Source organism: Aegilops tauschii, chromosome 2, assembly GCF_002575655.3.
Source record: "Aegilops tauschii subsp. strangulata cultivar AL8/78 chromosome 2, Aet v6.0, whole genome shotgun sequence".
Taxonomy (NCBI): Eukaryota; Viridiplantae; Streptophyta; class Magnoliopsida; order Poales; family Poaceae; genus Aegilops; species Aegilops tauschii.
Genome location: NC_053036.3, coordinates 73,301,231 through 73,314,854, shown reverse-complemented (window position 1 = coordinate 73,314,854; position 13,624 = coordinate 73,301,231). Strand labels below are relative to the sequence as shown.

General features: G+C 43.7%; 1 protein-coding gene across 1 annotated transcript; it reads right to left on the bottom strand.

Moving 5' to 3' along the window:
• Positions 1 to 272: 272 nt before the first annotated feature.
• On the bottom strand, positions 273 to 1,669 carry LOC109778251 (ethylene-responsive transcription factor FZP). Its single transcript, XM_020336796.4, has one exon. It carries the CDS (start codon positions 1,527 to 1,529, stop codon positions 588 to 590), a length of 942 nt encoding a protein of 313 aa, XP_020192385.1. The 5' UTR covers positions 1,530 to 1,669; the 3' UTR covers positions 273 to 587.
• Positions 1,670 to 13,624: the final 11,955 nt, after the last annotated feature.

Genomic DNA, 13,624 nt, shown 5'->3' with positions numbered 1-13,624 from the left:
TCTACCTTTCCGTTGAACTGTCAAGGCGTAGTACCACATTAGTACGTGGTCCGTGTACTATTCCCCTTATCTTCTCCCTTCAGGTAAGTACGTAGGAGAGTACGTACTTGACATGTTCCTCCGGCCGGCCTATCTGAATCCAACAAAACTACAATCCAAAACTGAAACTTTCAAGGATCAACAACAGTATGCGTTTGCGTACTACATTTTCTCGAGCCTCTCGAGTACTCTCGATCCGCCACTTTAATTCCACAGGACTAACTAATTAGAGAGAGACTGTAATAAGTTTAGAGAGAGAGATAACTTAAGCATGTCACTCGTGCATGCATGAAAAGTTACTAGTACTGGTACGTAGTAATAGTGCTGCTAAATGAAAGAGCCTAAGTACATGGATGTGAGCATCCGCTAAGCTAGGGCACCCAAACAAGCCACTCTTCTTCTTCGTCGATCGATCTTCTACTGCTGCCACGTACTGTGACTGATCGATCGATCCAACTCTCCAAACAAACACTACTACCTAGCTATGGTCGATCGATGGTGATCACAGCAGAGCACTGAGAGCAATGCTGGCTGGTGCATTTGTTGTTTCAGTGGGAGAGGAAGCTGAAGGGGGAGTAGCCGTTGTCGGAGCCCTGCGACGAGGCGACCATGTCGTGGCCGCCGCCGTTCGCGGGGGCGAACCCGCCGTACGCCGCGTCGGCGCCGCCCCAGAAGCCGGCCACCATGGACGCCAGGTCGTCCACGTCCTCCCGGAGGCCCAGCCCGTAGGCGTCGGCGTCGGACACGGAGTAGCGCCGCGCGTCCTGCAGGTCGCCGCCGCGGGGCCGGAGGCAGCTCTCCGGCACCACGCTGCTCAGGTACCCGGAGTTGTCGTCGGCGCTGGGGAAGAGGAAGTCGTGGCCGCTGCTGCCGCGCACGTCCATCGGGCTGCTGGCGCCGTGATCGGCGGCATTGGGCACCGGCATGGAGCACTCGCCCGCACCGGCGCCCGGGCCCTGCTGGTGGTAGCCGAGGCCGCCGTGGCCGTGGCCGTGGTGGTACGAGCTGCCAATGTGCGGCGCCGCGTGCTGCTGGCCGGCGTACGGCATGGTCGAGGACGCGTAGGCGGCGGGCTGCTGCTGCGCGTGGAACGGCGCGAGGAAGGGCGGGTAGTTGTTGTAGGCGGCGTGCGCGTAGACGAAGTTGGTGCGCGCCTGCGCGCCCTTCATGGAGAGCGCGGCGCGGTCGTAGGCCAGGGCGGCCTCCTGCGCCGTGTCGAAGGTGCCGAGCCAGTGCCGCTCCTTGGTGGTCGGGTCGCGTATCTCCGCCGCGTACCGGCCCCACGGCCGCCGGCGCACGCCCAGGAAGCGCCCGGGCTCCTGCGCGCGCCGCCTGCCACGCGGCGCCGGCCTCTCGCTCGGAGACGACGGCGGGGACGGCTGCGGCTGCGGGTGGCCGGCGATCGGCTTCGGCAGCGAATGCTCCGAGAACGCCATCATCTGGGAGGCATGGCCGCCGCCGCTGCCGCCGCTGCTGCTGCGGATGCTCATGGCAGAACTGAAGTGAAGTGAGGCTGGCTGGCTACTATACTACTGCTCCAGCCTAGCTTGCGCTGTGAGGTGTGAGCTAGCTAGCTTAGGTTGATGATGTTGAGGGGGTGGTTGCTGAGACTGTGAGCTTCTAGTGTGTAGTGTGGGTAGTGCTCACTATGGAGGGAGGCAGGGTGGTATTTAAATGGGGAGCTCGGAGGAGGGAGAAGCTAGGAGTGAGAGCACTGTGGATGAGATGGCGTGGTAGGGGAGGGGAGTGACATGCATGCGCTGCAGTACACTTGTTTAATTCTAGGAGTAAAAGGAGGGAATGGAATGGAAAGCTCACTGCATGTTTGTATGTATGCACCTTGTGTTTGGATTTGTGTGCCCTAACCTTAGGACCAAAGAGATGAGGAGGAGAATGTTGTGCCAGTCAAACATATAGCTATATATATGTGTCTGTGTATGTGTTGCTAGAAAATAACACTTGGAAGTTAGAATGTTCTACTCTTAGTTTTCATGCACACAATTCATTTATGAATAGTATTATGCATGCTACAATCCTTGCAATTAAGTATTAATTAGTGTCATTTTCAGATATGATTATCTTTGTCATGATTCTAGTCCACTCCAAATTAATCAACCAGCATATGAGTATATGACACACTAGTTGTGAAGCCAGAGCCGATTGAAGCCCCTGCCAAGACAAACTCTTCAATTATATGGCCCTACATGTATAGCTTGTTGTGGCATCTATGTTAGTTGGGCATACTGCCTTGCATGCTTTGATGATTTACTACTGGGTACCAAGTATTGCAAACTAATAAGATGGTGTAAAGATGCCTGCCACTGACAAGAAAAGAAGGGAAAGAAGAGAGCTTGCCTACCTATGCATCAAGCCTTTTGAAGAATTGTAATCTATTTGTTTTGAAAGAGACAATTTACAATCTATGCTCCAAGATACTAGTCCTACAATAGCTATTATGATACATGCCAAAATGCTACACAATTATGTGCTTTTTTACACTCTGACCATATGGCTTTGCTTTCTTATGTGTCCATGTGCTTGCTTGCGCAATACGTGCAAACTAGAATGAACATAGGAGAAAGTTGCCCCTTTGTCTTCCCTATGAGCATCTCCAACAGGCGCGCTTCGCCTTGGCGCGGTATAATTCTTTTACAGCGTCAAAATAGTCTTTTTGCGCGCGGGAGTGACGAAGAGGTTTTTCAGATGCATAAAAACACGGCACCCAATCCGGCGGCCCCACCTGCAGCAGCCCAGATTTTGTGGCGCGCACAATCTGGCACCCAGAATTTGCAGGCTGGGATAACGCTTTTAGCGCGTGTGTTAAAGTTTTTTGTGCGCGCTCTATTTTACAGCGTCTGAGATAACGCTTTTAGCTGTTTTTTATCCCCGACGCACAAAAACGATGGTTTTTAGCGCGTGAGGCATTTTTTGGCACCTGCTGGAGATGCTTTAAAACATTAACCACAATAAGTTCATCAACATATGCTGGTGATGTTCTCGACACGAACATACAAGTAAGTAAAACTTTGTCTTCGCTAAAACATTAGCCGCTTCAACCATTGGTTCCATAGATAATAAATTTAATAAAAGTACATATTTTTATCTTTTGAAAGTATTTCTCGTATCAATCTAACGGTATGGTTTCCATATCATCGATCTAAGTAGTCTTGTGTGTATCATCAGCGGTCAAAGTTAACGCGTCTTGACCACTCAGACTCTAAACCATCAAATTTTGCCTCCTCTTGCATGTACCAAGAAACATTCAAATGGAGTGGTTAGCTTGCCCTCAAAACAAGATAAAACAATAGTGTGAGATGTGTACAAGGCACTCTTTCTTATGCCACCACTTCCTGTTAATTATGCTTCTTTGTTTCCATGCATGCAACCTTGAGTGACTCTCACATGAGGGGAGGGCCCTCTTTGACTCCTTTTCCCTAGTGAAGCTTTGCTTTGCCTGAATGAGCTAGACAAATGCTTGGACAAGGATCATTATCCCTACAAACCCATTGGATTTATGCTGATTCTTTATCCCTACTGGACATTCTACGAATTAGTGCGCATGTGCGTGCCGGTGCCGAGCTTCAAACCAGAACAAATCGAAAGGAGTGACGATATTAAATCAGGAAACAAGAGAACTATCCCTTTCATGTCTCTCTAGAGCCATTCTCTAGAGCCTAATCCATGGCTTTATGGAGTCAAAAAAGGACATTGAGAGAGAGAGAGAGAGAGAGAGAGAGAGAGAGAGAGAGAGGGAGCTTAACCTGAAAGGAACGTCGAGGTAATGGTGCGATTAACAGCACTCGCAACCGACTGTTAAGTGTGTGCCATGTGAGGCTGATGAAAAAGAACCGTTGACGTGGATCGGCACTGCTTTTTACCCACCTAATTTTTCCTCGAGAAATTAAACACGATTATCTAATTGCGTATGACTTTTGAAACCAAAATCATCGTACTATTACAATAATTTAGGGGGAACTTACATCTGTGAATGGTAATGAAACAAATGGATTGATCCACTGAATATGGTGTTTAAATCTTCTTAGTTGGGAGCATCTTGAAAAGGATGTTCTTGGAGTTTACAAAGCCTTGACTTCCCCTCCCTCGTGAGAACAATGGTGAAGTTGGATTCTTATGGAAAGCTGCATCTGGTGGTGCAATTCTTGCATCTAAGGCCCTAGCTTCTACGAGTGCAACTATACATAAGCATGTGTGTAGATGTAGATTGCATGCATGACAAGAGAGATCTTATCTCATGACCTTGACTTCCCCTACCCCATCTCTTCTCTCCTTCTCTTGTGTGTGAATTTGGCATATGTTGGTTTGTGAAATGCAGGATGGGGTCAGGCCAGGCCGGTCAGGCTGGTCAAGCGCCCTAGCTAGACAACATCTGAAAAGGTGTGAGGAGGAGAAGGTGGTGCATGTTCAACTAGTAGAGAAATGAAAAGGGGCTGGGGTTGGGGCACAATCTGAGGGCAAGGAGGCTCCACACATGCATGCAATATGTATATTTATGCATGACAAGATTGTACCAGAAATGTTTAAGTTAGTTAATCTGCCGAGAGCGACCAAAACCGGAGCGTACTAATTATGATGGAACGAGCACGGCTCACAAGACACATGTTCTTGTCCATTTCATAGGGTCGCCCGGGTTTTGGGGTGCCCTTTTCACTACTTTGACTTTGGACCTCCTATTAGAACAACACAGGTGCTGTGCAAGACACAACCAAGAAAAAATATATTTCAAGTTTGTAGACAGAGAAAGAGAGAGGGAGGAACTGTCGAAGTATGCAAGACAAGTTCAGTAAAAAACATCATTAAGAAAAAGGTAGAGAAAGACCACTTGTGGCATGCACATTTGTCCCACCAAGTTGTGGTTTGAATAAAGTGGGGAGAAACAGGAGTTTAATAGTGGAAAGTGTGTGTACTCACAAATGGATCATAGCTCCCAAGACTGGCTTTAATCATTTGGAATTTTGAAGCCTCATTTCAGTTTGTAGGTTTTTCGCTAATTGTATATTTAAAAATTTGGGAATTCTATGGCGTGAACGCTCGCTACACCACCCTACAGGTGAAACATCCAGCTCCATTTGATGGGGTGTCATTGCACTGATGGTGACATCATGATGAAATCATCAATGATGTCGCAGTGGCGCTATTGTGAATTCCTCAATAAAACTATCGGGTTTAGTCCCAAAACCCCCAAAATATACTCATATTTTCGTGAACATCCTTTAGTTGTTGCCATACTATTTTAACAAATGGTAATATAATAATATTAAGATGGTACCAATTATACCCAGCCTCTCCAATGACACAATTTCAAGATCTAGTCAAGGCATTGAAAATGGACATAGTCAAAGAAGGAGAAGAACAAAAGAAAGCAAAGAAAACTAGTGTGTCGAACGAGGATGAGCAGGCACATTCGCCACCATCGATCGGCGAACCGATGGCAACGAGGAGACCGGAGGAGGAGAAGGTAGACGGGACCGGTGGTGGCTACGGTAGTTGCTTGTGCCGCCCCTTAAGGGTGACGAAGGCGTGGTAATTTCCGAGGCCCAATTCCTTTTGTGGTTTATGGCTTAAGTCACTCCCTGCTGGACCGTCCGACCTCTAAATAAGTTGTGGATTTTAGAAGCCATCAAAAGAACTGGGCCTTCATTCGCTACATATATGTCGACACGTTTTTCTTTCATAGACAAAAAACATGTCAGCCTTCACTATCGTAGTGTCGAAAAATGTTTTATATTTTGATATAGAGGAAGTACTTCACTTTCCAGTACCATTTGGAAAATTGAAGCTGATTAGTCAATTAACAGCATGAGAGGGGGACCATATAAGGAAACTTTTGAGTTCGAACCAAAAGCCCGCAATTAGGACAGGGGGTTACGTCGAACTGGTCAAACAGTGGTGCTGTTTGTGCGATTTAATTAAGCAAGCCGACCAAGTACCAAGAGGCAGCATATCAGGTGCAACGCCACCAGTGGTACGTACACTTGAACATCGCCGTGAACAGAATAGACGGGCATGATTGGCACTGGGCTGATCTGATTTCCTTGAGCAAGTTCCGATGCATGGCTCGACGTGTACTTGACTGAGCAAAGCAAATGATTAACCTAACATAAGCATCGTGTGTGTGCAGTAACTACTTGGGATTTGACTGTAAAAAATTACTAGTTGGGGCTTGCACGTGGCTTGGGGATTGGTAGCCGATCATTCACCAGAGGTAAATCCCCCCGCTGGTACATGTTGTCCTAGTATAGCTAGGCAGTATCTATACGAAAGAAATACTGCCAGATTTTTTAGTTACACTAAAGCATCTCCAACGCAGAAGCTCATTCTTCCCTGTATGTCTGGACCCGACGGTTCAGCCATTTTTATGGCTCCGACGCGGATTTCATATTGGGTCGGATCGATCTGGACGTTCAAAATCTCTCAATCTAGCCCCATGTGAAGGGGTGGTCTATAAAAGTTCGGGCGTCCGCCACCTCGGATTCCAACAGCTCAGAGCCAAATAAAACTAGGCAGGCGACCACCCTCCCCCCTCCCAAAAAACCCTAGCGCCACCTAATTTCCCATTCCCGCCCATCCGCGTCGCCGCCACGATCCTTCCCTCGCCACATCCTCATCATCTCCGTTGCGCAAGCTCGGGAGGCCGTATCTCCCCGGACAGCCCCCACAACAACCCTCACAGCAACCCGCCCTCCCACCAAATGTTGCGCTCATGTCGTCGTCGTTCAGAGGAAGACACCAAGGGGAAGGAGGCGCACGTCGCCCATGTGGCCGCTGAAGCAAACAAGGAGGAGGCACTCACCGCTCCTCACTCCATGCGGATTAACTTGGAGTTGCGTGCTTCTCATCATGCCATGTGCAAACGAGAAGGAGGCGCTCGCCGCCTGTCACAAGGCCCAAACCAAGGTTGCGGCGGGTGTCATAGAAGAAGGTGGCTAGTATGAGCAGCGGTGACGCCCGCTTCTATGCCAAAGAAGAAGCCAAAATCGTCGCGGCCGCACCAGTCGCCGCTCCACTCCCCACTGCACCAGTCACCGCTCCGGCCCCAACCGCTCCAACCGACGTAGAGGATACCCACTCAAATATGTCTGACGAGGTTGTGTCCTCGCGGGCTTAGATTAGTTTATATTTCTATGCCAAATGTAACGCTACTGGAAAAAGGCTTATAGGTGGCTGAAATTTGTGGCAGGCGAGGAAAGTAACCCGCCATAGTTTTTTTTTCAAAAACTAGCAGTGGCGGGTAAGAAATGGTGTCGACCGCTGCTACGTGGAAAGCAATGGCAGGCAAATATAAGTGCCCGCCACTCCTAAAGTTTTACAAATTTAGTCGTGAGCTAAAAGCAGTAGTGGCGGGTGACACACCACAGGTTTGTCATGCACCAACGGCGGGCAAAATGTTTCCCCGCCACAGAATTTTTTCGCTAACCCGCGCCAAAATTTTCTAGAATTTCCACAAGTTAGAAGTGGCGGGCGTACTGGAGGGCCCACCACATATATAACTAGTAAGAAAAATGCTTGAAAAAAATCATATTTACTAAACCCGAATAGTGGCCAAGTTCGCGCATGAGACTTTCAATGGTGTGTATTAAACATAGAAAAAGTTTGAGGTTAAAATGATGTAAAAGAATGAAGTTGTGTGTGGTAGGTTGTAGGTTTCGTTTGCAACATTGACACTTAGTCAGATAGGGTTCAGTTTGTACATGAAGTGCATCAAGTTTTTTTCGTAATGCTCTCAAATTTTAAGCACACATTACAGTGGTCCTTTGAAGACACCATGCCAAATTTCATCCATTTTCGAGCTCGTTTGCACGTTATTTGGAACCGAAAAGCGTTTTGCCCTTTGTAATGGCTAGAAAATGAGTTAATGCATCGAAAATATCAAACAAACTCAAAAAGTGGCCGAAATTGAGCATGGGACTTCCAATGATGTGTATTAAACATGGAAAAAAAACTTGAGGTTGAAATGATGTAAAAGAATGAAGTTGTGTGTGGTAGGCTGTGGTTTTCGTTCGAAAAGCTAATACTTGACGTTGAGGGTTCAGTCTGTACACGAAGTGCAACAATTTTTTTCCGTCACACTCTTAAATTTTACCACACGCTACAATGTTCCTATGAAGTCACCATGCCAAGTTTCATCCATTTCGGAGATCATTTGCACATTATTTGAAAATGAAGAATGTTTTGCACTTTTTAATGGTCGGGAATATCAGTTAGTGCTTCAAAAATAGGAAACCAACTCAAAAAGTGGCTAACTTTGAGTATGAGACATTCAATGACGTGTATTGAACATGAGAAAGTTTGAGGTTGAAATGATGTAATACAAGGGAGTTGAGCATGGTAGGTTGTGGTTTCCGCTCGAAACGCTAATACCTCGACGGAGAGGGCTCCGTTTGTACACGAATGCTACTTGTGAGTTGTGTTAGGATTTTTCCCCGAAGAGGAAGGGTGAAGCAATATAGTAGCTCATAAGTATTTCACTCAGTAAGAACCAAGGTTATCGAACCAATAGGAGAAGCATGCAAATCCTCGTTAATAACACCTACACACACGAAATTCTATAGAGATATTCTCTTAACCTTTTTTAAGCACACAACCTAGTCCAAGATTTTCTTAACAAATTGATCATTATGTTTGGAAATTTTATCAATTAAGATAGTTGGAGAAACCTTTTTTCTAAGATTCTCATTACAAGCAGCATAGTCTGTTGATTTTAATTTTTGTATCTCCTCTTGATCATAAAGAATTTCTTCTATAGAAGGGCACTCACTATTTATTCTATAGTAAGCAAATATCTCTCTTGCCTCTCTCATATTGTGACCAAATTCATGGACCAGAAGTATGGTGGCTAAGTGCTTAGCATAAGGATCATGAATGTTAGAAAATTCTAGGAATACCCATTGTATAGCAGGATGCATGTGCATAAATTGTCTTTCCAATTCAACTATAAGCAAAGATACGACATCCGGGGGACTAGTAGTTCTAGCACAAATTGATCCCCCTATCATAGGTGATGAGCCAGGACAAGTAAAGAAATCTTGAATAACACCTTTTCCAATAACATTACCACTACCTATACGGAGTTTTTATGCATAATAGTGGGTTCTTCTTTATTAGGATCATCATCGTCAATATTATCTTGTGTTTCTTTAGCAACTTCATCAAAACTTCTTTTAATATTTTCATTTTTCATAAGTATAGCTTGATGATCAAAAGGTTTTGTGCTACTTGTGAGTTGCGTTGGGATTTTCCCCAAAGAGGAAGGGTGAAGCAATATAGTAGCTGATAAGTATTTCCCTCAGTGGGAACCAACGTTATCGAACCAATAGGAGAACAACACAAAATCTCATTAACAGCACCTACACACACAAAAGCAAATACTTGCACCCAACACGGGCAAGAGGGTTGCCAATCCCCTTGAACTCGTTACTTGCAATGATTAAATCTGGTAATGGTAGATAGATAAAAAGTAAAGTAAAGTAAAAGTAAATAAATTACATGAAGGTATTTTTGGTTTTAGTAATATGATTAAAGTAGACCCGAGGACCATAGTTTTCACTAGAGGCTTCTCTCTCGAAACAATAACATACGGTGGGTAGACAAATTACTATTGGGCAATTGATAGAAAATCGCATAGTTATGATGTTATTCATGGCAATGATCACGTATATAGGCATCACGTTCGTGACAAGTAGCACCGACTCATGCCTGCATCTACTACTATTGCTCCACCAATCGACCGCTATCCAACATGCATCTATGGTATTAAGTTCATGACAAACATAATAACGGTTTAAGCAAGATGACATGATGTAGACAAAATAAACTCAAGCAATATGAATAAATCTCATTGTTTTATCCTTAACGGAAACAATACAAATACGTGCCTCGCTACCCCTTATGTCACGAGGTGAGTGATATGTCCATTTTGCATCATGTTTTCCTACTGTTATTTATGATGTTTTTATGCATAATAATGCTTTTTGGAGTAATTCTAATGCCTTTTCTCTCATAATTTGGAAGGAACACACAAAGAGGGAGAATTCCGGCAGCTGGAAATCTGGTCCTGGAAAAGCTACGTCAAGCTACCTATTCTGCACAACTTCAAACAAGCTGAAACTTTACGGAGAGTTTTTATGGAATATATGAGGAATATTGGAGCCACTAAGTACCATAGGGGGGCCACCAGGTGGGCACAACCCACCTGGGCGCGCCAGGGAGCCCAGGCGCGCCCTGGTGGGTTGTGCTCTCCTCGGTCCACCTCCGGTGCCCATCTTCTGGTATATAAGTCCTTTTGACCTAGAATAAAAATAAGGAGAGGACTTTCGGGACGGAGCGCCACCATCTCGAGGCGGAACTTGGGCAGGAGCACTTTTGCACTCCGGCGGAGCGATTCCGCCGGGGGAACTTCCCTCCCGGAGGGGGAAATCATCATCACCAACAACTTCCCATCTTGGGGAGGGAAATCTCCATCAACATCTTCAACACCACCATCTCATCTCAAACCCTAGTTCATCTCTTGTGTTCAATCTTTGTACCGGAACTATAGATTGGTGCTTGTGGGTGACTAGTAGTGTTGATTACATCTTGTAGTTGATTACTATATGGCTTATTTGATGGAATATTATATGTTCAGATCCAATATGCTATTTAATACCCCTCTGATCTTGAGCATGGTTATCATTTGTGAGTAGTTACTTTTATTCTTGAAGTCACGGGAGAAATCATGTTGCAAGTAATCATGTGAACTTGATATGTGTTCGATATTTTGATAGTATGTATGTTGTGATTCCCTTAATGGTGTCATGTGAACGTCTAATACATGACACTTCACCATATTTGGGCCTAAGGGAACGCGTTGTGGAGTATTTATTAGATGATGGGTTGCGAGAGTGACAGAAGCTTAAACCCTAGTTTATGCGCTATTCCATAAGGGACCAATTGGATACAAAAGTTTAATGCTATGGTTAGAATTTATTCTTAATACTTTTCTCGTAGTTGCGGATGCTTGCGAGGGGGTTAATCATAAGTAGGATTTTTGTTCAAGTAAGAACAACAACTAAGCATTGGAAAGGTATAGGCTACCCGGAGATGAAGTTATGAAGAAGGTTTTCCCTTTATCTTTGAAGGGAAAAGCATTGGAAAGGTATAGGCTATGCGATGATATTGGATCTTGGAATTGGAATCGATTGAAATTGGAGTTTCACCAAAAAAATTATCCTATGCATCTAGTTCATAATGATCGGAATTACATATATATTTTTGGCCTCGTGAAGGAGAAAGTATCGCTCTAGCTTGGGGGAGGCTTAAGTCAATGTTATATTCATGCCCCAATCATGAGCTCTCAAGATAAATTATAATCCATAATTTTTATGCTCGGCTTTCTCATAATGATCGATCCATGCTTGATACTTCTTGTTCTGGTTCTTTTATGAAGAAGACTATTGAATTCCGGTGGGATCTTTTGGAAAGAATTAAACACAACTCTGAAGATGGGAACTCGACAAAGGTAAAGACTCAGGTATTAAGCTTGCGTATGATTGTGTTAAATCTTTTATGAATACCGATGCTTTTCAAAAGTTTAGCACTAAATTTGGACTTGACTCTGAGATAGTAGCCTCCTTTTGTGAATCATTTGCTACTCATGTTGATCTCCCTAAGGAGAAGTGGTTTAAATATCACCCACCTATTAAGGAAGAAATTAAAGAACCGGTACTAGCTAAAGAGGAAACTATTATTTATAATGTTGATCCAGTTGTTCCTACTGCTTACATTGAGAAACCACCTTTCCCTATTAGGATAAAGGAACATGCTAAAGTTTCAACTGTGGTTAGCAAAAGTTATATTAGAACACCTAAACCTGATGAACAAATTAAAGTAGAACCTAGTGTTGCTATGGTTAAGGATCTCCTGGAAGAAATGTAGATGGGCATGTTATTTACTTCTGTAATGAAGCTACAAGAATTGTCAAACCTGATCAAACAGATAATCATAGACCCGTTGTTGGCATGCCCGTTGTCTCAGTTAAAATAGGGGATCACTGTTATCATGGTTTATGCGACATAGGTGCTAGCATGAGTGATATTCCTTTTACCTTATATCAAAAAATTATGAACGACATAGCACCCGCAGAAATAGAAGAAATAGATGTTACTATTAAACTTGCTAATAGAGATACTATTTCACCAATTGGGATTGTTAGAGATGTTGAAGTCTTGTGTGGGAAAATAAAATACCCTACTGATTTTCTTGTGCTTGGTTCCCCACAAGATGACTTCTGTCCCATTATCTTTGGTAGACCTTTCTTCAACACCGTTAATGCTAAAATAGGTTATAAGAAACAAACTGTCGGTGTCAGCTTTGGTGATGAGTCTCATGAGTTTAACTTTTACTGGTTTAGTAGAAAACCTCATAAAAAGAATTGCCTAGTAAGGATGAAATAATTGGTCTTGCTTCTATTGATGTGCCTCCTATTGATCCTTTAGAACAATATCTGCTAGACCATGAAAATGATTTACTTATGCATGAAAGAAATGAAATAGATGAGATTTTCTTTGAACAACGTCCTCTGCTTAAACACAATTTACCTGTTGAAACTTTGGGAGGTCCTCCTCCACCTAAAGGTGATCCTGTGTTTGAATTAAAACAATTGCCAGACACCCTGAAATATGCATATCTTGATGAAAAGAAGATATATCCTGTTATTATTACTGCTAACCTTTCAGAACATGAAGAAGAAAGATTATTGAAACTTCTAAGGAAGCACCGAGCTGCTATTGGATATACTCTTGATGATTTAAAGGGCATTAGTCCCACTCTATGTCATCACAAGATTAATATGGAACCTGGTGCTAAACCCGTTGTTGATCACCAACGTCGGTTAAATCCGAAGATGAAGGAAGTGGTAAGAATGGAAATATTAGAACTTCTGGAAGCAGGTATAATCTATCCTATAGCTGATAGTAGATGGGTAAGTCTTGTTCACAGTGTCCCTAAGAAGGGAGGTATTACTATTGTTCCTAATGATAAGAATGAACTTATTCCACAAAGAATTGTTACATGCTATAGAATGGTAATTGATTTTAGAAAATTAAACAAAGCAACTATAAAAGATCATTACCCTTTTCCTTTTATTGATCAAATGCAAGAAAGATTGTCAAAGCACAAACATTTTTGCTTCCTTGATGGATACTCTGGTTTTCATAAATGCCTGTTTCTCAACCTGATCAAGAAAAGACCACTTTCACTTGTCCCTTTGGAACTTATGCTTATAGACGTATGCCTTTTGGTTTATGCAATGCACCTGCTACCTTTCAAAGATGTATGACTGCTATATTCTCTGACTTTTGTGAAAAGATTGTTGAGGTTTTCATGGATGACTTTTCTGTTTATGGGAAGTCTTTTGATGATTGTTTAAGCAATCTTGGTCGAGTTTAGCAGAGATGCGAGCAAACAAATCTTGTCTTGAATTGGGAGAAGTGCCACTTTATGGTTAATGAAGGTATTTTTTGGGCCATAAAATTTCTGAAAGAGGTATTGAAGTGGACAAAGCTAAGGTTGATGTAATTGAGAAAATGCC

Coding starts and splice junctions, on each gene's coding strand:
- LOC109778251 (XM_020336796.4), bottom strand. CDS start 1,529: ATGAGCATCCGCAGCAGCAGCGGCGGCAGCGGCGGCGGCCATGCCTCC.